At 35.2% G+C, this 27,694-nt stretch overlaps 1 protein-coding gene across 1 annotated transcript in view; it reads right to left on the reverse strand.

Annotated features, from left to right (window-relative positions):
• The window catches only part of PGGT1B (protein geranylgeranyltransferase type I subunit beta), a 45,009-nt gene that overhangs the window by 2,666 nt on the left and 14,649 nt on the right, over positions 1 to 27,694 (reverse strand). The window contains exons 3-8 of the mRNA XM_045565969.1: positions 26,583 to 26,650; positions 21,970 to 22,121; positions 18,608 to 18,740; positions 12,710 to 12,755; positions 8,146 to 8,330; positions 1,862 to 1,970 (exon numbers count right to left, since the gene is read on the reverse strand). Coding sequence (XP_045421925.1) covers positions 1,862 to 1,970; positions 8,146 to 8,330; positions 12,710 to 12,755; positions 18,608 to 18,740; positions 21,970 to 22,121; positions 26,583 to 26,650 — 693 coding nt within the window. The remainder of the gene's footprint in view (positions 1 to 1,861; positions 1,971 to 8,145; positions 8,331 to 12,709; positions 12,756 to 18,607; positions 18,741 to 21,969; positions 22,122 to 26,582; positions 26,651 to 27,694) is intronic.

The raw sequence follows: 27,694 nt of genomic DNA on the forward strand, positions 1-27,694 counted from the left end.
TTTTCCCTTGAAAGTGACTCTTACAAAAAATTTAAGTGTAATTAAGTTTAAAGGTATATCAAATACTCGTGGAAGATGATTAAAAATCAAAATTCTTTTAAGTATCAAGTTAAAAAGAATTTTTCCAAATAACAGTAATTAGGATATAAAAAATTTTCATTCAAAGTAATATTTCACTTTACATTTTCAAGAAGGTAGTCAGGTGTGTTGATTCCTGAGGTCTCAAAAGGGAAAGTTTTCTATTGCTGGTATCATGTCCTTATGGATGTAAACCTCAGCTACCTGGAGTACCTATGGAGTGTGTGGTTCTGGTTAACTAAAAATTAATCAGCAAACATTCTGTAGTAACCATTATAGAAGACACTCTGCCCTTAAAAAGTATGGTATGCCAGAGATAAATTAGCGTTTCTTGACATTTGAGGAATTTCAAATACCTCAAGTGTGTTGTACTGAACAATGACTGTAATTGGATATAGACATAGAAGGGACAAGAAATGGAAATATTTACTAACACTGAGACATCCTTTGGAATTAAAAAAAAAAGATATATTATTCTTTAAAAAAAAGCTATTGGAAATAACGTATTTCAAGTAGGTTTATACAAGCAATGCTTTTTAAGATTTCTATCTCCCTATTCTCATCACTTGTTAAAATAGTGATAAAAATATGGCATCAAGAACAAAATAACTGTTTTCTTGAGGCATTTTTCTATCATATTTATAAGCTATGTGTTATAGGTACCAAGAATTTCAAAATATGATTTGCTTTAGAAATTAATTTGTGAAAACATAATTTGGCTTATGACTTTGAAGCATTAAACTTTTTTTTCTAAGTAAGTTTTACATGAAAATACAGGCAAATATGAGTGTGAGGGAATATTTCTGCTCATTTCAGGTACAAAAATATGATTTCATGGGCCCCTTATTTATATTTTGATTCAAGTACACATCCAACCATAGCAGTTTTATGATGGTAGACAAGTTGAAGAGGTATTTTCTAGATTAATAATAAAAGCCACGATTCTACAGCAATGCTGCAAAAACAATCATTCTTTGCATCTAGTTTCATATATTTATAGCTAATTCCTTGACAACTTGCTTATCAAAAATGTCAGTGTTCTGAATTATTTTAACAAACTTTCATATTGATTTTTATGAGGAAACTGTAAATAGACTCATTTTACTGAAGGTGAAAATATAAGGGGGGGCACTGTAGACGAGAATGATGCTAGAGGCGGGAGAAGAGCCAAATTTGGGGGAGAACCTTGAGTGTCATGCCATTAATATTGTATGAATCTCTTTGGTTCCTGATTTTTAGACAGTGAATGGTGAAAGTTCAAACAGCAAGGCAGTCATCTAAAAAAGCTACCTGAATCTGCTGAAATTTAGAGAACAAGAGTATGGGGCAGTGAGAAACACCTCTATTTGGTATTTGAGATGTTTTTAATTTAACGACTTCTGAAAAGAATAAACTGGTTCCCTTCGGGGTTGAGAGTAATTTAGACTACTTAGTTCAAGTCATAGCTAATAATCCTAATGATTTTGGATGGGCCAAATAATTCCCTATTTTGGAAAGGGCCCATTCAGACCATCTGCCTTATTGCTGCAAATGAACTAAGACATTGCTAAGTGAAATATTTGGGAAAAAATGTACACTATACCAATACATCTTGATAAACAACTCTTTCCTTTATACTCCCCAACACCCTAAATTTATCCCAAGTTTAAACAATCTACTTTTTGAAACATATATTATTTAAAGTGACTTTACAACAGTGGCTATATTTTCTATCATATGCCTTTTCTAATAAAGATGCGTGAAGAAATAAAAGTTGTTCCAGATTCATACAGAAAATAATTACCTGGATGACTATCTGGCCACTTGGCAAATCCCCCGACGAGGCGATCTTGAGTTGATAAGATGTAATTTCTATTTTTCTCAAAGTTAGTGTATTGGAAAATTTTCAGAAGCTGAAATGACATGACAAAAATTTATTGACATATAACTTTCATATTGACTTTTGGCTCAAATTTCAGATATGTATCATTTAGATATGCTTTTTCCTAGCCAAGGTGCTCAGAGCCAGTCTTTGGGGACTTTAGCACTTACAATTAGTCAACCACATTATCTTTTTTTATCTTCTTATCAAATCTGTTTTGTTTTGAGGCAGGGTCTCACTCTGTTGCCCTGCCTAGAGTACAGTGGCATCATCATAGCTCACTGTAACCCCAAACTCCTGAGCTCAAGCAATCCTCCTGCCTCAGCCTCCTGAGCAGCTAAGACTACAGGCATGCACCACCATGTCTGGCTAATTTTTCTATTTTTTGTAGAGACGGGGTCTCGCTCTTGCTCAGGCTGGTCTCGAACTCCTGACCTCAAGTGATCATCCCTTCTAGGCCTCCCAGGGTGCTGGGATTACAGGAGTGAGCCACCCGTGCCCAGCCTATCTTCTTATCACATCTACTCTCCTTTTCTTGACCCATTCATTATTTCTTTCTTCTGAACCAGGCCCATCTAAACTCTGCATCACATTAAGCTAGATTCAAAAGACAATTTCTCCAATATACTCAGTCATTTCAAAGAAGTGCAATTTTATCTACCTATATTTTAACTCTTATTATAGACTCTTGAGCTATTAGTTATAAACTGGTAATAACTGAAACTAAAAATATTTCAAAAAAGAACAAAAAAATTATTAACCAAATGCTAGAGGCAATTTTGTTTGAGAATAGTAAAAAAGTATAGCTCTTTAATCAAGAAAGACAAAGGTAAGACAAATATGATTACAACATAAAAAAACTCATTTGTCTTTTCTCTCAAAATTTCATTAAAGAGAAAAAAAATAAAAATAGATAAATCAAACTGAAGAGAACAAGGGTGGAGTGAACAGTAGTTAAGAGGGTTCAAGAAATTTCTGAGGATACAAAGTGGTTTAAAGTGTGTTAATGAATTAAAGAGAGCTACAGAAGATATCAGTGATTTATGAAGAAACATTATTTCTCCAAAAAAAAAAAAGCTAAAAAGAAAGCTAAACCTGTAAGAAAGTTATGGTACAAATAAGAAATAAACTTATTTATTTTGATGTAATTAACAGAACGTATGGAGATTCTTTAGAATCTTGATGCTAGGAACATTTTCCATCAAGTGGCACATGGGTCATTACTTAAAATGAAGAAATTATAATCTTAACACTGTGTTTAGTTTAGCAATGAACAATATTTACAATATCATAATAAATGTTGATTCCTAGCTTTCAAATTTTAGAAACAATCCATAAGCAAAGCATGAAAGATTTGAGTATTACTCAACAAAATATGAATGCCAGCTAATTTGACATTATAAAAGTAAAGGTAAGCTTACAGTGTTGGAAGGTGGAAGAGGAAGAGAAAAGATTCAGAATTAAAAATAATAAGTAACAATTTGCTGGAAAAAAGGAGAAGCTAAATCTTAAATTTTCATAGTTGGGAATCAAAGATAATGCCTAAAAGGTGCTAAGATAAAAAAATCAGTATATTATTTAAAGTTATGGTAATGTCCACAAGAATTAAAATTAAAAAAAAAAAAAGTTTAAAACTCATTGCTGGTCGGGCACGGTGGCTCACGCCCGTAATCCTAGCATTCTGGGAGGCCGAGGCGGGCGGATTGTTTGCGCTCAGGAGTTCAGACCAGCCTGAGCAAGAGCGAGACCCCGTCTCTACTAAAAATAGAATGAAATTATATGGATAGCTAAAAATATATATAGAAAAATTAGCCAGGCACGGTGGTGCATGCCCATAGTCCCAGCTACTCCAGAGGCTGAGGCAGGAGGACGGCTTGAGCCCAGGAGTCTGAGGTTGCTGTGAGCTAGATGATGCCATGGCACTCTAGCCCAGGCAACAGAGTGGGACTCTGTCTCAAAAAAAAAAAAAAAAAAAAAAGTCATTGCCTTCCCAAAGTTGTCAAAGACTACCAAGGTCATACCAAAAAGACTCAAGAGCCAACTTAAAGGGGCTTCTACTGGCTAAAGACTGCACAATTTGAGCATTAAAAATAAAAATGTAGGCTAGGCGCGGTGGCTCACGCCTGTAATCCTAGCACTCTGGGAGGCCAAGGCGGGTGGATCATTTGAGCTCAGGAGTTTGAGACCAGCCTGAGCAAGAGCGAGACCCCGTCTCTAATAAAAATAGAAAAGAAATTATACGGACAGCTAAAAATATATATAGAAAAATTAGCCAGGCATGGTGGCGCATGCCTGTAGTCCCAGCTACTCGGGAGGCTGAGGCAGGAGGATTGCCTGAGCCCAGGAGTCTGAGGTTGCTGTGAGCTAGGCTAATGCCACGGCACTCTAGCCTGGGCAACAGAGTGAGACTCTGTCTCAAAAAAAAAAAAAAAAAAGTAATGAACTAAAACATATAAAATGTTAAAATCTATAAGTTCAAATGATTCTCAAAGAAAAAAAACCCCTAAAACCTAACATTTCACTGAAAAACTTAAGGGGATGCTAGGGAACCAACTCATTTTGCTGAACACTATTAAAATTAAGAGAAAGAACTCAGTATTTATCTGACCTTCTCAGTACAAACTATACCTCAGGATAAGGCAAAATTCTTCTTTATGTAAGAATGCCATCAAATAAATTCAGAATACCACCATTTTGCAACCCATTAATGACAACTGATTTAGGCAATGATAGTTAATGGCTGCTAAAACTATTCCATAAAAAGTTGCTGGGGTTTCCATACATTAGCAATTAATAATCCAAAAGAAAATTAAGAAAGCAATTTCATTTATAATAGCACCTAAAAGAATTAACTACTTAAGAAATAAGTCTTACCAAGGAGGTGAAAGACACATGCTGAAAACTACAAAATATTGCTGAAAGAAATTAAAGACCACCTATAGAATTGGAAACATCCTGTGCTCATGGATAGGAAGACTTAACATTGTCAAGGTTTTGGCCGGGCGCGGTGGCTCACGCCTGTAATCCTAGCACTCTGGGAGGCCGAGGCGGGTGGATCGCTCAAGGTCAGGAGTTCAAGACCAGCCTCAGCAAGAGCAAGACCCCATCTCTACTAAAAAAATAGAAAAAAATTATCTGGCCAACTAAAATATATATATAGAAAAAAAAAATTAGCCAGGCATGGTGGCGCATGCCTGTAGTCCCAGCTACCAGGGAGGCTGAGGCAGTAGGATTGCTTAAGCCGAGGAGTCTGAGGTTGCTGTGAGCCAGGCTGACACCATGGCACTCGCTCTAGCCGGGCAACAGAGCAAGACTCTGTCTCAAAAAAAACAAAAAACACAACATTGTCAAGGTTTCAATTAATACCCAAAGTGACTTAATATAATCCCTATCAAAATTCCAATAGCCTTTTTTGCAGAAATGGGAAGGTCAATCATCAGATTCATATGAAATTGCAAGGAGCCCCAAACAGCCAAAACAATCTTACAAAAGAATAGAGTTGGAGGTCTCACACTTCCTGACTTTGAAACTTACTACGAAGTTGCAGTAATTAAAACAGTGTGGTACTGGCACAAGGACAGACATACAGAAGGATACAATAAAATAGTCTAGAAATAAACTCTCATATATATGGTCAATTGATTTTTGATAAGCGTGCCAAGACCATTTAATGGGAAAGGACAGTCTTTTCAACAAATGATGCTAGGAAAATTGAATATCCACATGTCAAAGAATAAAGTTGGATCTACTTTACATCACATATAACAATCAACTTAAAATTGATGAAAGACCTAAATTTAAGGCCTAATGGTATAAAACTATTAGAAGAAAACACTTGAAAAAATCTTCAGGGCACTGGATTTGGCAATAATGTTATGAATATGATACCAAAGCACAGGCAATAAAAGAAAAAAAATAGATAAAATTGGACTGCAACAAAATTAAAAAAACTTGTACATTAAAGGATACTATCAACAGAGTGAAAAGGCAACTCAAGGAATGGGAGAAAATACTGCAAATCATTTATCTGATAAGGGATTAATATTCAGAATATATGAAGAACTCTTACAACTCTATAACAAAAAAACAACAAGCCTGATTAGGCAAAGGACTTCAATAAACATTTCTCCCAAGAAGATACACAAATAACCAGTAAATACATGAGAAGACACTAAATATCACTTATCGTTAGGGAAATGCAAATAAAAACCACAAAGAGATACCACTTCAAACCTATTTGGATGGCTATTAAAAAAAAAAAACCAACAAAAAAGAAGTGTTAGTGAGCATGTAGAGAAACTGGAACCCTCATACATTGCTAGTGGAAATGTAAAATGGTGCAGCTGCTATGGAAAGGCTTGGCAGTTCCTCAAAAAGATAAACACAGAATTACCATATGACCCAGCAATTCCACTCCTAGGGTATATACAGTGCCCTTCCAAAAATGAAAGCAGAGACTTGAACATATATGTGAACACTCATGTTCACAGCAGCACTAGTCACAATAGCCAAAAGGTGAAAAAACCCAAGAAGCCATCAACAGATAAATGTATAAGCAAAATGTGGTGTGTGTGTATGTGTATGTGTATATCTCACACACACAATGAAATATTCAGCCATAAAAGGAATGAAATTTTGATACATGCTACAACAAAGATACACCCTGAAAACATTACGTTAAGTGAAATAAGCCAGAAACAGAAGGACAAATACTGTATGATTTCACCTACATGAAGTACCTAAAATAGAAAAATTCAGAGACATAGAGTAGAAGAGAGGTTACCAGGGGCTGGAGAGAGAGAAAAAAGGGGAGTTATTGCTTAATGGGTACAGGATTTATGTTGGGGATGATGAAAAAGTTTTGCATGGTGGTGATGGATATACAACATTGTGAATGTAATCAATGCCACTTGTACACTTAGAAATGGTTAAACTGATAAATATATTAAGTTATGAATATTCTCCCACAATTTTTAAAAGTTAAAAAAAACACTGATGGGAACTTTAAAATGGGAAAAATCAGTTTGACAGCTCTGGAGCCCTCTGATCAACAGGAGAGACAACGATATATTATGTGCCTGTTAATGTGGTGCATGGGAAATACACATCATCACTGGATACTTAATGATGATAAGCAATTGTGGGTAATGTTTTAGGTGTGATGATACAAAGGTTCTGTTTTTCAAAAAGTTATCTCTCATTTAGAGATATTAAAAAATTTCCTGATAACATAAAAGATGGCATCTGTAATTTGCTTTAAAATAATACAGCGAATGGGAGGGAAGTTGGCAGTAATATGAATGAAGAAAGGCCGGCTTTGGGTTGACAACTGTTGATGCTGGTTGATGGACATATGAGGGTTCATTATACCATTCTCCCTGCTTCTGAAGATGTCTGAAATTTCTTACACATACAAAAATGGTGCACCTAAGAAATGGCACCACAAGTGAGTAGAAACAGACTATTGCCTTTGTTTTACATCATTCTTTTCCAAATTGTTTCAACCTCATATATGAATGTTAAGAGAAAAAATTAGGATATTATATGGAAGATGAACACAGACTCCTCTTAGATTCCAGAATATCAGAACTAGGTGATAATTCTTAAAGGTGAAAAGGCAATTTTTAGATAGAGAAAACTTGTGGTTATTTAGTGATTAAATAACCTTATAGACTTAGGTATATTAAAAGGTAGTAGAGACAGGGAAAAACATGTGGGCATGTCAATGAATGAGTTTCGGAAGGTTTAGGCAAATAAATAAAAACCTTACATGTTTTTTTAAAGGGGTGACCAATGATTTGTTTTTTTAAGATTAATACTTTTCCATAAAACCTTTACTGGTATCACTATCATACAGTAAGTATACCCTGCTCTACATGAACTACTAGTCAGTATCAGTAACAAGTTTTTTATGACCATATACCTACAAGAAAGTAGATACATAACAAGTTCTGCATAAGTTATATGTAGGTATGACACTCAAGCTCTGGGTCACTTGAGTTTTATAACAACGGAAACTTTCAAATAGCACAAGAGATAATTTAATTCTATGGAAAAACCATATAGACTTGCTTTGGCAGAGCAACAGAAAAAACTTTGTAGCCTAAACCTAACAATATTTAATGTATATTCTGAAGACTAAAACTCTTTAGCACAATTTATATTAACACAGAATACAGGTTTCGCATTTTTAATATTTCTCTTACCTTTAGAGTTGCTCCCACCCAAAAAGAATAACAGGTGTCTACAGGCTTATTAGGTCTTCCATGGTAACCATTTTGTTGCCTCATTATACACCACCTCTTTATCCTGTTCAATTCTTTTTCTGAAAAAACTTCTTCTAGTTTATCCATCAGACACAGTGATGCAATGCCACAAAAAGTAGATCCTCCTGTTAATCAAACCACATAATGCTTTAAACTTCAAATTCGACACTGATGAAAACAGTACAAAATGGTTGAGGAAAAAAGTGGTTAAATAATTCTAGAAAATAATGAAATAAAATTTAAATTTAAAAGGCAATTGTAATTTAAAAATAACCACTAAGCACAAGTCTTCAATATTAATTTGACAAAACAGAATTTAAAATAATTTAAATCCATAAGAAACATTTTACTTTAAAAAACAAAGTAAGATGTGGAACAAGATTAAGGAACTTGTTCAAAATTACATAGTTAATGGTAGATTTGGAACTAAAATATAGGACTACCAACTCTCTGTCCAGGACACAATCATGAGAGTGTGGTTTTAAGTCCCTTAAAAAGAGCATATCGCTTATAAACTGAGGTCCCATCTGCCTGAAGCTATGAACAAATTTTCTCATATGTAACATAAACAAGTAAGAAGCTGATATGCAGATATGGTATCTAGTCAGCTTAAGAATTTTAAGGAATAAAAAGTATAAGGGTGTGGGGAGGAGAGAGAAGAAGAGGGAAACCAAATGCGAAAGTAGATACACAATATGACTTTAAAATGTATCCACATTCACTGTGGTAAGCTGAATAATGCCTTCCTCAAATCTCCAAACCCTAATTCCTAGAACCTGTAAATGTTACCGTTTTTTTTTTTTTTTTTTTTTTTTTTGAGACAGAGTCTCGCGCTGTTGCCTGGGCTAGAGTGCCATTGTGTCAGCCTAGCTCACAGCAACCTCAAACTCCTGGGCTCAAGCAATCCTTCTGCCTCAGCCTCCCCAGTAGCTGGGACTACAGCCATGTGCCACCATGCCCAGCTAATTTTTTCTATATATTTTTAGCTGTCCAGATCATTTCTTTCTATTTTTAGTAGAGACAGGGTCTCGCTCTTGCTCAGGCTGGGCTCGAACTCCTGACCTTGACTGATCTTCCCGCCTCGGCCTCCCAGAGTGCTAGGATTACAGGCATGAGCCACTGCGCCTGGCCGTAAACGTTACTTTAAATGGAGAAAGCAGCTTTGTAAATCTGATTAAGTTAAATGATCTTGTGGGCCCTAAGTGTACTCACAAGTGTCATTATAAGAAAGCAGAAGAAGATAAGACTAAAAGAGAGGAGGAGGCAATATAACTATGGAGGCAGATATTGGGAGTGTTGTGGCCAAAGGCAAGGAATGCCAGTAGTCAGCAGAAGCTGGAAGAAGCAAGGAACTATTTCTTCCTTAAGCCTCTGTAGGCAAGGAACCAGTCCTGCTGACACCTTGATTTTAGCCCTGTAAGTCTCACTTCAGACTTCCTCACAGTTCTGGTCTCCAGACTATAGAGAGAATAAATGTGTTGTTTTACACCCGTAAGTTTGTAGTAAAACATTACAGCAGCAATAGGAAACTGGAACACTCACAAAGGTAAGTACTTCAATCAGTAAATTAAAAAGTCAGTATTTTTCCATATAAGAAACACTTTCCACTGACACTATTTGTTGTCAACTCTAAACAATTTGAAAACACTTTTATTTCCAATTATAACTTTACCTAATGATTTTTATTGATTTCAGCAGTTTAAATGGCTTGTTCCTAATATACCTTATGCCCTAACTTTTCTTTTGGTGCTATAAATCTTGAATGTATTCTCTGGCAAAGGAAAGGTGAGCATTCCCTCTAGAAAACTCAAGGCAGCCATCACATTAAAAGTGTTACTGTCAACAAGAGCTATTAATCTTCAGAATTTTTCCCAATTAGTTGGGAGTTCTATGTTAGTCTTGAGCGAATAAAAACAGAAAAGTAAACAAACAAAAACTATCAATCTTATTTCCATTTCAACAACTCACTAGTTTCAGTTCCTCTTTCATGAAAACCTGGCCATGACTTCAAGTATTATTTTATCATGAAATATAAAGCCTCTAATAGACAGCATATAATCTTTAAAACTACCAAAAAGTGAAAAGAGACATTTAAGTATTACTCTTCCAACTACTTGTTAGGATTCTTTAAAGCAAACTGGCACAATTCAAAGTAAAAACATTCTTTACTTTGTCCAAATTATCTGATTTTGAAAATAACTACAGAAGTAAGTCTGAGCTCTAAGTAACTAAAAACATTTATTACAAAGTTTATGCTTTAAAATTCATTTGCCAACTGTCCATTGCTCCTAGAGTTCCTTGTTTCACACAAAACTCTTAAAAAACTAGTTCAAAAACCCATCTCTACTAAAAAAAAAAAGAAGAGACATTGTATTGAAATGTAGATTATTCATGACTTTAAAAGACAAACTTTGTAAGTTGCTGAAGGCTTACATAGAAAATCAAAGAACAAGCCATTTGTGAAGAAAGGCGAACAGTATATTTGGACCACTTTTCCAAAAAGATTAATAAAAAGAAGAAAAAGAGAGAACACAATGACTTGATAGGATGGCCAAACTGCAGCACTACTTTTTAAGAAGAGGTTTCGCCTGCTAGTGTAGATACTGATCAGAGAGAGAAGAAAGGCTATTCTGAAGTCTTCTAGGGTGGTATAATACTTCCCAGCCTATATAACCTCATAGCACACAAAGAAACTTATAATATTTGATATTTGTAGGGCATAATGTGGTATACTAAGAAGCTGCTTCTGTCCACAGGCAACCTTACCAGGGGCTCCAGATACCCCAAGTCCTGCTTGGTTGTTCCAAAAGCTGAGGGAGCAATATTTTGGCATACCTTTAACCTATTTGAGGCATACCAATACTCTGGCAATCTTAAAAAGCCCTCCTCTAGGGCTTTGGGCCTCAAAATCTACCATGCAAAATTCACAAATAAAAGAAAGATATAGGCTTTTGGGCATGAACTGCAGTTCATCATTTATGATCCTGATGGGTACAATCTACTCAAGTCATACCAACTAAAAATCATGAACTACATGACTCAGGAAGATTTTTTTCCTTAGTAACATATTTGGGTAGTCCCTCTCCATTTCTATCCCAGAGAATATAATCCCAATTTCCTGTCCCACAGGTCTCCTGTGCAGGTGAGGTGAGGTGTCTTCTCAGCCAGAGTGTACATTAATACCATCTACAATAGTGAGCACCAGGATCCTGTCTTCTCACAAATTCTTACAGCCACCAGATTTCCGCTTTGTACAACTATATCCTTCCTGATCATTTGGTCATGACCACTAACAGAACTGCTATCGCCAGCTCCTCCCACCCTCAATCTCATATAGACTCAGGCACACACAAGAATTATGGCAACGTAATTATAGTATGGCTTCAGTGGAAAATCCAAGACAGTCTTCTATATACCCGTTAGAGACACACACTCTACAAATAATCTAAATTGAAGGAGGGAGTGAATATGCAAGAGGAGGAGGAAATACTTGATAGGAGGAGGAAATACTTGATAGGACAAAGTCCTAGGGGAAATACAAGGATATGGGGTCAAGGCATACATGTTAAAAATATCTTTTCATACATGTTTTATGGTTTACAAACTATTTCCCCCCATATCTCTTCTAATCCTAGCAACGATGCTAAAGAAAGATGTAATTATTTCTGCTGTGTTGATGAGGAAAACTTCAGAGAGATTAAGCAAGGTACCAAGGTAACACAGCTGGTTATCAAGGCTGAAACCTGAACGCTTATCTGTTCTATTTTATTATACTAGCGGAGGTGGTGATAACAGATGATCACACAAAAAACTGCTGTGATGAAGAAGAAACTGAAGTTCATTCAGAGAGCCTCCATGGTCTGGGCTCTTTCTTTTTAGAAAAGAAAATGGAAGCTTATTTACTTTTGACTGGAAATTTCAATTTGAGAGAGTTCAGACTGTTGACGTGTTGACAAACTTAGTGACTATCATCTTACTATTCTGGTTCTGCCCAAAGTGAGAAAAAATGTGAAAAAAGAGACTGTATTAATGTTTGTACTGAACATATGCTAATGTTTTATGTTTTAAGACTATGGCCAAAGATAATTATATTAAGCAAGGTAAATAAAAATTTTCATTTCTTCATGAATTTATTGATTCATATTTAATATTTGGCATCTATTTGGTCTAACCTTTTAGTGTTATGGCAAAGAAGAAAACCTGTTGTTTTCTAATAATGGCTTAAGAAATAATCCCAAGATATTTTCATGCAGCTAACACTTGAATAAATTACTAGAAAATATTGTATAAACATTCTGTCCTAAATGATTCCTGAATGATTACTGACCTAAGAGGATTCACATAGACAAAATGCTGTCAAAAGAGAGAAGCAGGAGAGTAACAAGATAATCAGGCTGCACCAACAGTTGAAAAAAACTTCTGAGGTTCTCCACACTGAAAATACCAAGCTGTTGTTTAAAGGAACAAAAGAAACTACATGTTCATTTATTTTAAGATGTCTTACCATGAGATTCAAGTCCAGCTCCCTGTGCCAGCCCATTGTCATAGGACTGAAAAAGAAAAACACTGTTCAGTTTAATAGGAAGATAACAATGACACAAATGAATACATTAGTTGCCATTGCACTAATTTTTTTCTTTTCTAATTTTATTTCTCCTTTGAATCTTCCAAAATATGCACTCTTCCTCATTGGAGAAGTAGAATTAGGGATTTTCCAGTACCCGTTCTTGTCTTATTCACCAAGTCAAATCACTAAGTGCATATACTAGGCAAATTCTGAGAATAGATTGTTCAAAGATAGCACCTACATATTCTGGTACCTACATATTCAATTTCTACCCAATAAAAAGCTCTGACTCTACTCCTCTCTCCCATCACAAGAATATATGAATTCAGGGAAAATTTAAGGATTTTGCACTTACAGAACTTTACAAACATGAAACAAATCTATTAATATTTTGAGGCAGTTTAGGGTCACTGAGAATAACGGTAAATTATAAATTTGAATCTCCCCACATATCCTGCAAAATCAAAACAGGAATAAGAACAATAAAACTGAATCTCCCCACATAGCCTCCAAAATCAAAATCAAAACACAGTAAGAATAAAACTTATAAAACTCAAACCTTAGCAACACAAGAAGATGCACTCAAGCTTCAGATTACCTGTCTACAGAAAAAGAAACATCAAATCCCAGCAAGCCATCTCTCACATCTCTGACTACCTCTGCAGAGAGCAAGGGTGATTTGTGAAAAACTTTAAGGCAGAGAAGAGCTAATCTAGATTTTTAGATTTATCTAAAATCACTAAAATTTAGATGGGTCTAAAATCAATGCCTAAAAGAAAAAGTTCACCCTTAGTGTGAAAATACAGGCAGTCCTTGTTTTGCACAGTTCTGACATGCACAAATTCCAGTTACTATGGTTTAAATAATAGAAAACGGTTCAAATTTCAGTACCATGATGTATTAACAGTAATTGCATAAATTACAAAACTTCATTGCTAGCTCTTGAATACACAAATCACTTCATAAATAACAGATGTGCATCACTATCCGTGACCAATTATATAACTTTTTGCAAAGTCTGTTAGTAGTTGGTCACTGCACATGTTATTCAGTTCAAAGAGCAAAGGGGTGTGGTTGTGCTGTTGCGTCTCTCAGTGATAAACCCATATGACGTTTTATAAAAAGGTATAACCAAAAGAGGGGACTAGCCACCAAAGATGAAAGTACGGTAAAGAAATAAAAACCATAACACTGGAAATGAAATTCAAGTCAAACAGAGTTATAGAAGAAATAGCTATCATAGGAATGTTGACAATGCTGCTGTTTGAGAGACTCTAGATATACGCAGTCAAAAGAATTAAGTGAAAATAAAATGAACAAAGGAAGGGGTTGTAATGAAAAGGATAAAGATGTGCTAGAGAACTGCTACTGGCAGAAAAACTTCACATAAAAGGAATTTTCAGATATATTTCACAACATTGAAAACACAAAGGATAAAATGTTGGAAGCTGATACAAACTTAAGAAGAGTGATCATTTGCCAAGACACAGAAAAGATGTTCGCTCCACATCATAAGTCATATGATGAGAAGAAGCCAAAGCATTGTATAAACAAATGAAACTTTAATTCTCAATATTTCTAATGTTTTAAATAACAGTGTACCAAATATTGATTTTACTATTTAAAAAATTCTCTATACATTTGCAACTGACAGGAAGAGTTTTTAATGTTTTGGCAAAAAATTTTAAATGTCACAGAGCAATCATAATTTTTCCCATTGATCATTAAAATCCCTTTGCATCATTTCAGCTTGCATGGTTACCATTATGGTCCAGCACTACCATGCAAAGTGAGGCTAGCCTGTACTGAGAGAGGCCTAGTAAAACAGCACCGACTATAGGGAAGGAACTTAAAAGACTGCAAAAAGTCAAGTGGACAGTGCTCAAAGGGTATAACTTCTGGTGAAGAAGGAAGGAAGATGGGCCCTTTGAAGATCAGGGAATAGTGGAAAACTCAAAAGAGCAAAATTTAGAGACCTGAGAAACAAGACAATCCCTCTCCTAGCAGAAAACCATACAAGACACAACTCCCCGACCACTAAAAAAGCCACTCATTAATCATACTTTGTTGCACTGGAAAGACAGCATCCTTAAACTACACATTCTTGTAAGGAAAAAAAAAATCCATGAAATTTCTAAACAAAAGAGACAAATCTATATACAAAGTAACTCTGAGATGAAAACACATCAAACAGAATGAAAACACTTATGTATATGAAAATCTGTCCCCATCTCCCGCAAACAAGCATAAATCAGAAGAAAACTGTAATAAACCACTCCAAACTCAGCTACATATACTCAAACAAGCATATGGGAATATAAAAAGGAAATTAAAAATTAAATACAAATGGGCAAACAGTATAAAGAAATAAAAATAAATAATTTCAAGAAAGATATGGGGGGAAAAAAAGACAAAATAATCTAAGAAATGAAGACTAAACTATAGGATGCCTAAGGAATAATAATCTCAGATGAAAATACTGTAAGGGACAATGAAGAAAACAGCCAAGAGACTAAAAATAAGATGAAGTAAAAAAGGTCAGAGAAAAAGTAGCCACAAAATTGAATTACCTAAAAAAAAAAAAAAAAAAAGAAAATCCAAAATAGAATTAGGGGTCAGCAAACAATGGCCTGAAGGCTGAATCTGGCCTGCAGCCTGGTTTTGTATGGACCCTGAGTTAAGAAAATGGTAATCTCACTCAATAATAAAAGAAATGTAAATTAAAAATACACAAATATTATTTTTCAACCACCAGAAAAACGGCAAAAATAAAAACAGCATAACATTCCATTATCAAGGCTATGTGGAAACAGGCACTCTTAAACAAATTGGTCTATCCTTTCTGGAGAGAAAATGAACGATATTTAATAAATTACATGTGCATTTACCTTTTAGTCAAAGCAATTCCATTGCCAGAAATTTACCCTGAAGATATATCTCTATAATACATAAATATATATGCACGTTACTTACAGCACTGTAATTGCAAAATATATGCTCTATAGATAGAATAGTTGAAAAACCTATGGCACCTCCACACAGTGGAGTAATATGAAACAATAAAAAAGAGGAAAATCTCTCTGAACTAATAAGGAGTGACTTTTCAAGCTGTAACATTAAATGAAAAAAGGCAAATTGCAAAAAAAAGTATAGTATGCTACCTTTTGAATAAAAAAGGAAAAATAAAAATTATACATATCTTCTCATCAAAAAGAAATATAAGAAAGATAAACCAAAATCTAAGAAGAAGGGTCATTTACAGAGTGAATGGGAATAAGATGGTTAAGTATGGGGGTTAGAAAAGGGGTAGAAGATAGAAAGGGGGAGTGAAGGGTGAGAGGCGAGGAGTCACATTTCTCTAAATATATATATATATATATAATTTTTTTTTTTTTTGACACAGGGTTTCTATCGCCTGGGCTGGAGTGCAATGGTATCATCATTATAGCTCACTGCAAACTCAAACTTCTGGGCTCCAGTGATCCTCCTGCCTCAGCCTCCCGAGTAGCTGGGACTACAGCCACATGCCACCAACCCAGCTAATTTTTCTATTTTCTGTAGAGATGGGGTCTCGCTCTTGCTCAGGTTGGTCTTGAACTCCTGGCCTCAAGCAATCCTCCCACCTCAGCCTCCCAAAGTGTTAGGATTACAGGTGTAAGCCACTCCATGAATGTATCTTTCTGCATACTTAGGACATTCAGAATCAAGTTAATGCTTCACATATTAAGTAAATAAATCAAATCAACAAAGTTGAGGGGGGACCTAAATAGGGGAATCCAAACAGAAACAAGTAACCTACCTGTACTTCAAATAAATAACATAACCATATTAAAGGGGGAAAATAAAAGAAGTAACCCAAGTACTTCTTAAATACAGTAATTCTGACTATATCCCCACAGACTCAAAACAAAAAGAACCAATGTAAGAGCAGCCAGGTTTGTCACTATCAGAGAATGGAGTGACAAAGGAAAGGAGGAAAGTTAAAATGAACCCGACAGTGTTAAACTGAAATCTGAGGTATCAGTATAGACTCACAGTTTTTGTTACATATTAATAGATACAAAGATAAACAGATACAGAAACATAGACTGTGTGTGCATCTGTGTCTGTAAGGGTGGTGGTGCCTGCGTATACATACGGGCTGAGAGAGGGCCTAGAAGTAATGACATCCCAATACCAAGAAACACACCTAGTACCCCAGGTCCTAGTTTTTAAACACCATCATCCTCCAATAAGAATAACAAGGGCTTCACATAGAAATGACTGATTTCAGGGTTCAAGATGAGAAAGTAGAAGATAAACTTAGAATATCTTGTGCCAGAAAGCAAGGAAATCCTCAAAGAATGAGGGGAACATGTCAAAAGGGCACAGAGCCTCCTCAAAGGGGTTCTCACTGGCCGAATCTAGAACATAAAAAAAATGATAGTAATAGAATGAATAAAATAAAATGAATGAATGAAATAAACTGAATTGAATTTATTCAATTCATTGAATGAAATAAAAATCTGGAGTCCATAGTGATATGAATAAATAAGTAAATAAATAAATGAATGGAGGCAGAGAGAAAGCTTTTCCTAACAGAATTTTAATATTTATTTGAGAGATGCTAGAGCTGGAAAATCATCAATGCATACTAACAACACTAGTGGATAAACATTTGATGATAGACAGAATATTTACATGGTCTCCAGATATCTCACCATGAGATACTGAATAATTACGAAGGGGAGAATGCTAAATTTAGAGAAAACTCTGACATACACCACCTTAACCAAGTGAGCAGAAACAGAGCAAATCAATATGCTGTACCTCCACAAACGATGCACTGAGAAGACAGTATTACTTCTGTACTATTCATGCCAAAAACACATACCACCACCTTATCTAATATAAATCTTTTTTCCTCTTAAAACTCTTTTAAGGATCTCATCTTTCTTGTATCCACAGGCTTTTTAAAATTTATGCTATTGTAGATTCTACAAAATCTGACCCACAGTGATACATTCAGTTAATATGAACAACTCCATTTCTCTAAAGAACTTAACAAATTTTCATTTTGAAATGAAAAGTTGAATTAACAAGTTAAAATACTCTAATCTATAAAACGAAAAACTTCATATTTAGTAAATAATAAACTGGGGAAGCAGCACCTCTATTTTTCCTGTTTTATATAGAGATGAAACAGTAGAACAATGAAAAATGCTGGCTGAGACTAAGCTTTCATTACTACTGCCAATAAAAAGATTATAGGAATAGTCTCATCAAAGATACCGTAATTTTCCAGTTTATTTGAACAGGACTCTCCACTAACTCCTTAGGATAGGCTCTCAACATTTGCCTTTCAGATTTTACTTCTTTTTTTTCTTCTAAGGTTGACCAATCCCTTTCTAATAAAGACATTGCTTCTTTAGATAAAATAAGATTACATTTAAATTTTAATAGCCAAGGAGTCGATCTACCCTTTAAGATTATTTCTATATGGTGTTCTGATACATGATTTACCAAAAAAGCAATCTTATTGTCCTTATTTACAAATTCTTGGTGGAAAAAATGAGGCATACATTGTTATCAGGGGTTCCCAACCTATGGTGAGTTGTGTAATTATTTCATTGTATCTTACAATGTAATAGTAACAGAAATAAAGTACAAAATAAATGTAATGTGCTTGAATCATCCTGAAACCATTCCCGCTCCACCCCCCCAATCTGTGGAAAAAATTGTCTTCCACGAAAATAGTCCCTGGTACCAAAAAGGTTGGGGACCATTGCACTATACTATAGCCCTCATATACAAGCAATAACAACCTAAATAGTCAATTTTATCAACATAACTCACCATACTTCTTCTAATATAGCTGATGGCTTTTTTCATATCCATGCCTGACCAGTTGTTGAGCATATAGCAAATACAGGAAGCACAGTACACAAATCTCATGTCATTTTCACTGCCTTCGGGTACTGCACAAAAACTAAAAATAATAATAATAATGATTTTCTATTAACAATGGACTATAATTGTTTTGCAGGGGGGTTGGAAACACCTCTTTTGTGTCTTTACTCACAAAAAAATCTATAACTTATTTTAAAACCATATTCTACTTGGATTAGTCAATAAAGAATAAGACTATTAACTTGAATAATACAAAACTATCTCTAAATCATCACTCTACTCCAAACTTCTGAATTCTGCGTAGTTTTACACACTACCATGTTAATCCTACCCAGATACTACCACTCAGAGTGAGCTTATTTGCTCCCAGCCAGGGATAGCTGTGGTACACTGGCTTGAGAATTAATGACAGAAAAAGTATTAGGTCAGTGCAAAAGTAATTGCGGTTTTGGACCATGAATTTCAAATCATTATAACTAAGCTCAAACACATCTTTATTAATCAAAATAGGAACCATTACAATCAACACATTTTTGCCAAGGAGAAATGAGTTTGTTTATTCCTGTGGTGTAAAAATCCATGCTTTGGGATTCAATGAACTCTTGGAAAGCATTTTCTGCATCCTGCTGGCTGTGGAAGTGTTTTCCCTGCAAGAAGTTGTGGAGGAGATGCTTAAAGAAGTGGTAGTCGGCTGGCAAAAGGTCAGGTGAATATTGTGGATGAGGCAAAACACAGCCCAATTCATTCAACTTTTGAAGCACTGGCTGTGTTGTCATGGAGAAGAATTGGATCCTTTCTGTTGACCAGTGCTGGCTGCAGACACTGCAGTTTTTGGTGCATCTCATTGATTTGCTAAGCATATTTCTCACACGTAATGGTTTCGCTGGGATTCAGAAAGCTATAATGGATCAGACCAGCAGCAGACCACCAAACAGTGACCATGACCATTTTTTGGTGCAAGTTTGGCTTTGGAAGTGCTTTGGAGCTTCTTGGTCCAACCACTGAGCTGGTCATCCCTGGTTGTTGTACAAAATCCACTTTTCTTTGCACATCACAATTTGATCAAGAAATGGTTTGTTGTTGTTGTGTACAATAAGAGAAGACGACACTTCAAAACAATGATTTTTTTGATTTTCAGTCAGCTCATGAGGCACCCACTTATCGAGCTTTTTCACCTTTCCAATTTGCTTCAAATGCCAAACGACCATAGAATGGTTGACATTGAGTTCTTCGGCAACTTGTTGTGAAGTTGTAAGAGGATCAGCTTCAATGATGGCTCTCAATTGGTTGTTATCAACTTCTGATGGCTGGCCACTATGCTCCTTACCTTCAATGCTCTCGTCTCCTTTGCAAAACTTCTTGAATCACCACTGCACTGTACTTTCCTTAGCAGTTCCTGGGACAAATACATTGTTCATGTTGGGAGTTGTCTCTACTGGTTTCTGACCCATTTTTAACTTGAACAAGAAACAAGCTCAAATTTGCTTTTTGTCTAACATCATTTCCATAGTCTAAGATAAATATAAACAGCAAGTAAAAAGTCATTAGCAAAAAAAAAAAAATGAAGAAATGCACATTAAAATGATGTATAACATAACCACATTTATTTAAGAATGTATTCCAATATCAAATGGCAAATTTCAACAATCCTAAAACTGCAATTACTTTTGCACCAACCTAATAGCAGGTAAAATCTGAGACCTATTGGGCAGTAAGACATTCCCAAGCCTAAGTTTTTCTGTGTGAAATTTTTTCCAAAAATATATATCTCCATTAATTGATCAATCATATTGTGTTTTAATTTTTACATATTTAGGCCGGGCGCGGTGGCTCACGCCTGTAATCCTAGCACTCTGGAAGGCCAAGGCAGGCGGATTGTTTGAGCTCAGGAGTTCGAGGCCAGCCTGAGCAAGAGCGAGACCCCCGTCTCTACTAAAAATAGAAAGAAATTAGCTGGACAGCTAAAAATATATATAGAAAAATTAGCCGGGCATGGTGGTGCATGCCTGTAGTCCCAGCTACTCGGGAGGCTGAGGCAGTTGGATTGCTTGAGCCCAGGAGTTTGAGGTTGCTGTGAGCTAGGCTGACGCCACGGCATGCCAGCCTGGGCAACAGAGTAAGACTCTGCCTCAAAAAAAAAAAAAAAAAAATTTACATATTTAATTAGTTTTAGGTTACACTCTGTGTTGCCTATTACATTTCTTTACTTAAGAATAAGGCAGCAGTAATCAAAGACTACACTGAAATATTTAGACATTAGTCACATGTACTGGCTGAGGTAGATATTTATAGTATTTCTAATTAATCTCAATTTATTCTGTAAGTAAGTTTAATTTTTCCCTCACTTAGAGCAGGGCTTTGAAAACACTAATAGGAAAATGAAGATATTAGTAGATGGAGCACAAAGATGTAACAACATAGGATTTGTCTGTAGTCTTGTCCTTAGACAGCATCACTTCTGCTTTATCACTTCGCAGATTTAAAAGTTTTTACCCTAAAACTCTAGGAAGAATTTTCTTTAGCCATACCACATGAACCACCAAATATTAATGAACATATTCCTTTTCTATCCTTTAAAAATGTCACTGAAACTACCTATACTAAAATATAACATTCAATGTTCATCCCTTTCTCCTCTAAACAATATGTCTTAAGGAATTAAAGTTCAGACTAAACGTATTCTCATTTCCAAATCCCTTTTTCATCTAGAAGGCAAGTTAAAGTAGACCCCAATCCTGAAACTATTCAACCATTTATTTATCTATCCTCTGGTTTTGAAAAAAATGAAGAGAAAGGAGTTTTGCTATTTAATTTTCATTCACAGAAGAAAGCATGGATTATCATTATAATATATCTTTTTAGAGAGACCAGGTCTCATTCTGTTGCCTGGGCTAGAGTGCAGTGGTGCAATCATAGCTCACTGCAACCTTGAACTCCTGGGCTCAAGCAATCTTCCTGCCTCAGACTCCTGAGTAGCTGGGACTACAAGCATGTTCCACCACATCTGGCTATTTTATTTTTTGTGGAGATGGGGTCTCATTATGTTGCTCAGGCTAGTCTCAAATTCCTAGCCTCAATGGATCCTTCTACCTCGGCCTCCCAAATTGCTGAGATTACAGGAATGAGCTACCATGCCTGGCCCTGGATTACTTTTTTGATTAAGCACTTAACTATGTATATAGTAAACTTTAGGTGGTTCTAGTAAGTGTATGGTCCTCTAAAGATCTAGTATAGTAATATATTCATTTTTTTTGGTTCCAAAATATTTTTATTTTAAGAAAACAAACAAAACAAAGAATGACTCATACCTCCCATCTTCCAGCTGAAGGGCTCTCAAGCCTGCTAAGCAAGCTTCTTTATTTACCCGGCTTAAGTCGTCTCCAAGAATAACTAAGCATGAAAGGCCAGTGTAGGTCATTGCTATGTGGCCACTATCATAAGGATGAGCTGTTCCAGGATTCTAAATTCAAAATTGATATAATATTAATTAATGAAGTGAAATGAAAATGTATTTAAGTAATCAGACATGAGATTTTAGTAAATAATAAAATTAAATGCTGCTTGTATTGATGTGTATAGAAATCTAATTGAGAAAAACAAACCTTCATTTTTATTAACATATATGTCTCAAGATAAGTATGATTGCATACATTTCAGGCTACATAATTTTTAAATTTATCTTAGAGATCTCAAGCTTTATAAAAGTAGTCATGATATTCAAGTAAACCAAATTATTTGATCTTCATATTTAATCAACCCTATCATTTATAATTTAACACCTATAAAGTTAGAAAAGCATATAGCCTTTCAAACAAGATTTATAAAACAAATAATTCTTTTATATAGTACAAATCTAAAATGCCACAGTAGTAATCACCATACAATAAATTTAAAAACTATACAGTTGAAAACCATATTATTCTGTTCTCATATAGAGTCCCTAATAAACATTAGCATTTAGAATAGAAAAATACAAACCAAAAAATATGAAGGACTCCAAATACTAAATATGAAAAATTGTCTAGAAATAAAATAGTGTAACTTTTAAAATTTGGAACCCAAATGGATATTGCTTGCAAAAAAAAATGTTTTATGAAGGCTATGCTCTTATAGAAGAAAGATTATGAGACTAGCAATTTTCCAGGCAGAACTAGGAAGACTAGAAACTCATATTATCACAATGTAAGTTAGATTATTTGACTGACTTGACTATTTCAATAAAAGATAACCATAAATAAATATCAAATATTTCTTAAGTTTTATAAAATAAGTGACTCCTTGCAGGAAATCCTATAAAGATCCTTCTGGACACAGGCATAGATAAAACTGGAATTTAAAAATGGTTTATTATGCCAAATAATTTTACATTCTACAAAAAGCATTTAAAGTTTTAAAAATCAATTTCAAATGATCCTATTTATTGGTTATTTTAAATGATTTTAATTGAAAAATGTCAAATTTCATACTGTACTGCTTTCTCAGTTTAAGTAAGTTTTACTTCTGAAAGAATAAAAGTACCTTTTATGTTTTATAATATAAAAAATTTTCATAGACATAATTGTACATATTTATGGGTACATAGTGATGCTGTGATACATATACATATAATAATCAGATCACAGTAATTAGCATATCCATCATTTCAAACATTTATCATTTCTCTGTTGGGAACATTTAATATCCTCCTTCTAGTTATTTGAAACTATATATTATTAACTATTGTCATCCTATAGTGCTATAGAACATTACAACTTATTTCTCCTATCTAGCTGTAATTTTGTATCCTTTTCTCTCCCTATCCTTCCTCTTACCCCTCCCCTTCCCACCCTCCAGTATCCACTGTTCTACTTTCTATGAGATCAAGAATAAGACAGAGAGAGCGAGAGAGAGAGTGTGTGTGTACTTTTTTTTTGAGATGAGGTCTCACTATGTTGCCCAGGCTGGTAGCTGGGATAACACACATGCATCATTGTACTTAAGAGTATATTCTTAACGCACCTTCAGGTAAGTTTACCTTCTGTTTCAGTTTGGGTTTACCAATAACTGCTTCAGATACTAGAATAACTGCTCATAATACTAGAAAGATATAATAAAATTTGTGTAAGGTTTTGGCTAAAATAAGCTCCTCTGCCTTCTATTTATATTGAGTGTAAACTTCTACAATCATCGAAAGGTATCAAATTCTAGCTCTCCTTATTGGCTTAATTTTTCTCATTCTAAAAACTGAAGATATTAGTTTCTACCTCATAGGGTTATTTTAAGGGTTAAATAAATTACCGTCTAAAAAGATGTTAGCTATCTTAACGATGATTTAAGTGCAAGGCAAATATAAAAAGGGCCACCACTTCTTTAGAGCCATGACCCAGGGGTGTTGGAACCATCAATGATTTCATCAAATAATTTTCCTCTGTACTAACCTGTCATTCCTCACAGAATGAGTTTGCATGCTGTTCAATACCTTTTATAATCTGAACCCACCAAAGTATCCACCCTTAGATACATAATTCTTTATACAGTCTCACAAACATACCAGGCAAATTTTCATCTTGACATCTTTCATTCTAAGTTCCTTCTTAGAACTCAAGCTCTAAGTATTCTATTTCACATTTGTTTAGAATTCCTATAGTATATTTCATTTTCTGGTACTTAAAGTGAACATCTGCTATGTTAAAAGAACTGTAGAAAATCCATATATAAATCAAATGTGGACCCTGACCTTAAGGGCACAAGAGAGGTCTGCTCAAATAATTACAATACAAAGTAGAATGTAATAAGCAGTCATAAAGGAGATATAATAGCACGTGGATTTAAAGTGGAATTCCTTTCTGCAGAAGAGGAGCTTGGGCAAGTATAGAAGAAGAGGAGGCATTATAGGTAGAAGAAAAAATAAAAGCAAATTAGAGAAGGAAAATTCTAGGGTATATATTAAGGAAAATATGTAACTTAATAGAGACGATGGGATTCACGAAGGAAAGCAGTACGAAAAGTGGGTTGGACGGATCCATTAGTGTTTCTCAAAAAGTGCTCTAAGGCCACTGAAGGTACCAAGCATATGTCAGGTAAGTCAACGACCTATAGGTAGTTTGGTGCTTTGGGGGGAAGAAAAAATCAATGACACCATTCTATTTATATACTGTCTTGCTGTGGTCCCCAACCCTTGGGCGGTGGCCCAGTACCAGTCTGTAGCCTGTTAGGAACCCGGGCTCACCGTGCATCACCACCCAAACTCCCCTCCACCTCAACCTCCACCCATGCCCTTCCATGGGAAAATTGTCTTCTACAAAACTTAGGAACTGGGTGCAGAGCACGTGAGCAGAGGGAGGGTGAGCAAGAAGCTTTATCTGTATTTACAGCCCCCCCCTCCCCATTGCTGGCATCATGGCCTGAGCCCACTCCACCCCCATTAGTGGAAAAACTGTCTTCCATGAAACTGGTCCCTGATGCCAAAAAGGGTGGAGACAATCTTATGTGCCTCCTCAGATTCTCTTGGCCTTACAACGTCTGCTAGACTCTCAGCCATCACCCTTAGTGACAACTCTGATTCTACCTGCAGTCTCTAGCTCCTTAGCATTCAGATGAAGGCAACACAGCATGGAGTGAGACCTAGCTTCCCCAGAAGATGACAGGGTACAGGTGAATGAAGGGCCAAAAATGGGTTTCAGGAGATTCTGTAAACCAAGGGCAAACATGGTTTCTTCTTCAATTTTATTTTTACTATTTTGAAAATGTTTTAGGGGAGGAGATGCCTTTTAAAAATAATTTAAAGCACTGTTTTTTCTCCAATACCTGTAGATATAAATCTGTATGTGGTCTAATACTGTATAATGGTCATCATTACCACTGTTATGACGTCCAGATAATCTGTTCATTATGACTAAAGGAAGATGATACATTTACTCAGTTGGAAAACATACGTATGAAAAAAGGGGACAAATTTTATGAATCTTTTGTTTTTATATTCCCTAAGTTCAATGAGCACACATGATTGAGACACCTTGGTGAATTTATATGACCTTGACATAGGCAAGCCGGTCTATAGCTTAAGGAAGAGGAAGAAAAGGTAAAGTAGTGCCTCTATCAAAAAATCATGCCATCTCCAAAATCATTGCAACTTATTCCAAAATTCTGACTGGCAGCACTCCTTTACCTTTAGCTTGCAAGTGGATACAAATCTGGATATACTCAGCACAATGAGATACTGGCTTGTAACCATTATATAAGCAGACTGACTCCATGAAGGAAAAAGTTTTTATTTTGTGAGGCCTCTTTAGAAAAAAACGAAGTTTTTCTCCACTTTATACTATAGAAAAATGTTGATATTTTGTGCACAGATGGAACCACCTACAAAGTTTGTTCTGGGTCTGCTTCTTTGAAGAAGAACGAACCTTCTCACTCCGTTAGGACTCACTGCTTTTTGTACTAGCATGTGCTGGTACCAAAGCCTCTGCCCATAACCGAGGAAGTTTTGCCTATTGCCATAGAAGTCATTAAATTAACCATTACACATGTCTTCAATCACTGCCTTGAAAAAAGGTTTTCATTTATTCCTAAGAAATGAGAGCCAATGTCCTTCTATAACACAGACGTTTACTAGCTTCTTAGCCAGCAAGTATCAAGTACTTTATTTCCATTTTCTCCAGGAAATCACCAATAATGTTTACACACACATACTAGAGTGAGATATTTTTTATAACAATTAATAGAAATTTCTGTGTGTATCACGTGCTACACTTTCTTCTAGGAAGTACAGTGAGTGTATGTTTCCCTTAAGAGGTTTTAGTTTATAATATACATTATTGACAGTATTTAGCTGAATTGAAACCTGGAAGCCTGGCTCTTTCTGTATAACTTCTCAGTTTTCTCTCTTACTAAAATCTCTCCATATTCCCTTCTCCTTCCTTCTGACCCCCAAAAAACTAACCTTTGATGGATTGAATGGAATACCCAGGTATGAAGAGCCTCGGAAACCACAACGATTTAGATTTGATCCTAGAAAATAAAAACATGCTTAATTAAGATACATCTTATTTTTATACAGACTCTAGAGCAGTTTAATTATACAATCTTTCAGAAACAGAGTTTTTAGTACCAAAGTTTTGTCACTGTCTCCATTTTCATGCTAGCTAATGTTGAATGTTCACCATGTGCCAGGTCTGTTCTAGGTGCTTTATAGGAATCTCATTTAATTTCCATACCAGGCATAGACAAAATAATGATTTCTTACCATGTACCTTTTATTTATACCCCACCTCACTGCCTACAGAATGCCTTATACTTCTATAAGACCATTTTTCATGTGATCAACATATTCAACCTTGCTTTCTATAGAACAGAAAACAGAAGCCCAGAGGTTAAGTGACATGTTCAAGGTAACAGTTAATAACACAGTAAGGTCTAAAATACTAACTTCTCACCTAGTGTCCTTTCACTTTAGCTCATTGCTTCTTTACATGCGAGCAAGCTAAAAGCATAAAACCATAGAGAAATTAAGTATTTCATATTTCAGTATTAGAAAGACCTTCGCTCATCCAATAACCCACTTGTCTTTGAAGTAAATAGAACACTTTAAGTTAGCACTTAGTTTCTACTCAATCAAAATATGTTTATTCACACATTTTCTTCTATCCAAAAATTTTCATTTTTTAAGATATCAATGGACTATAAGTTGGGAACTTAAAATAATCATCTCCACAATAATTATGGTTTTGATAGCTATTTAATATTAGAAAATCAGCATGACAGATGCAGAAGAATGTAGTATCAGACTGTAGGTGTATTGCCAATAAAAAAAATCAAGTTGGTTTAAAAAAAAAAAGGCTCTGATATGAAGAATTCCCTTAATATTTCTTTTGACTGTACATGATTCATTCCTTATAACTGCTTTTCACTCTCCATTTTCTTCAAATCAGACACTGTACTTTATTCAGCAAAGACCTTTATGACAAACAGGGTCACATTTTGAAGTTCTGGGTGAACATATCTCTACGGGGCCCCTATTCAACCCATTACAGTACACATCAGAATATATCAGAC

The sequence above is a fragment of the Lemur catta genome, chromosome 12 (assembly GCF_020740605.2).
Source record: "Lemur catta isolate mLemCat1 chromosome 12, mLemCat1.pri, whole genome shotgun sequence".
Taxonomy (NCBI): domain Eukaryota; kingdom Metazoa; phylum Chordata; class Mammalia; order Primates; family Lemuridae; genus Lemur; species Lemur catta.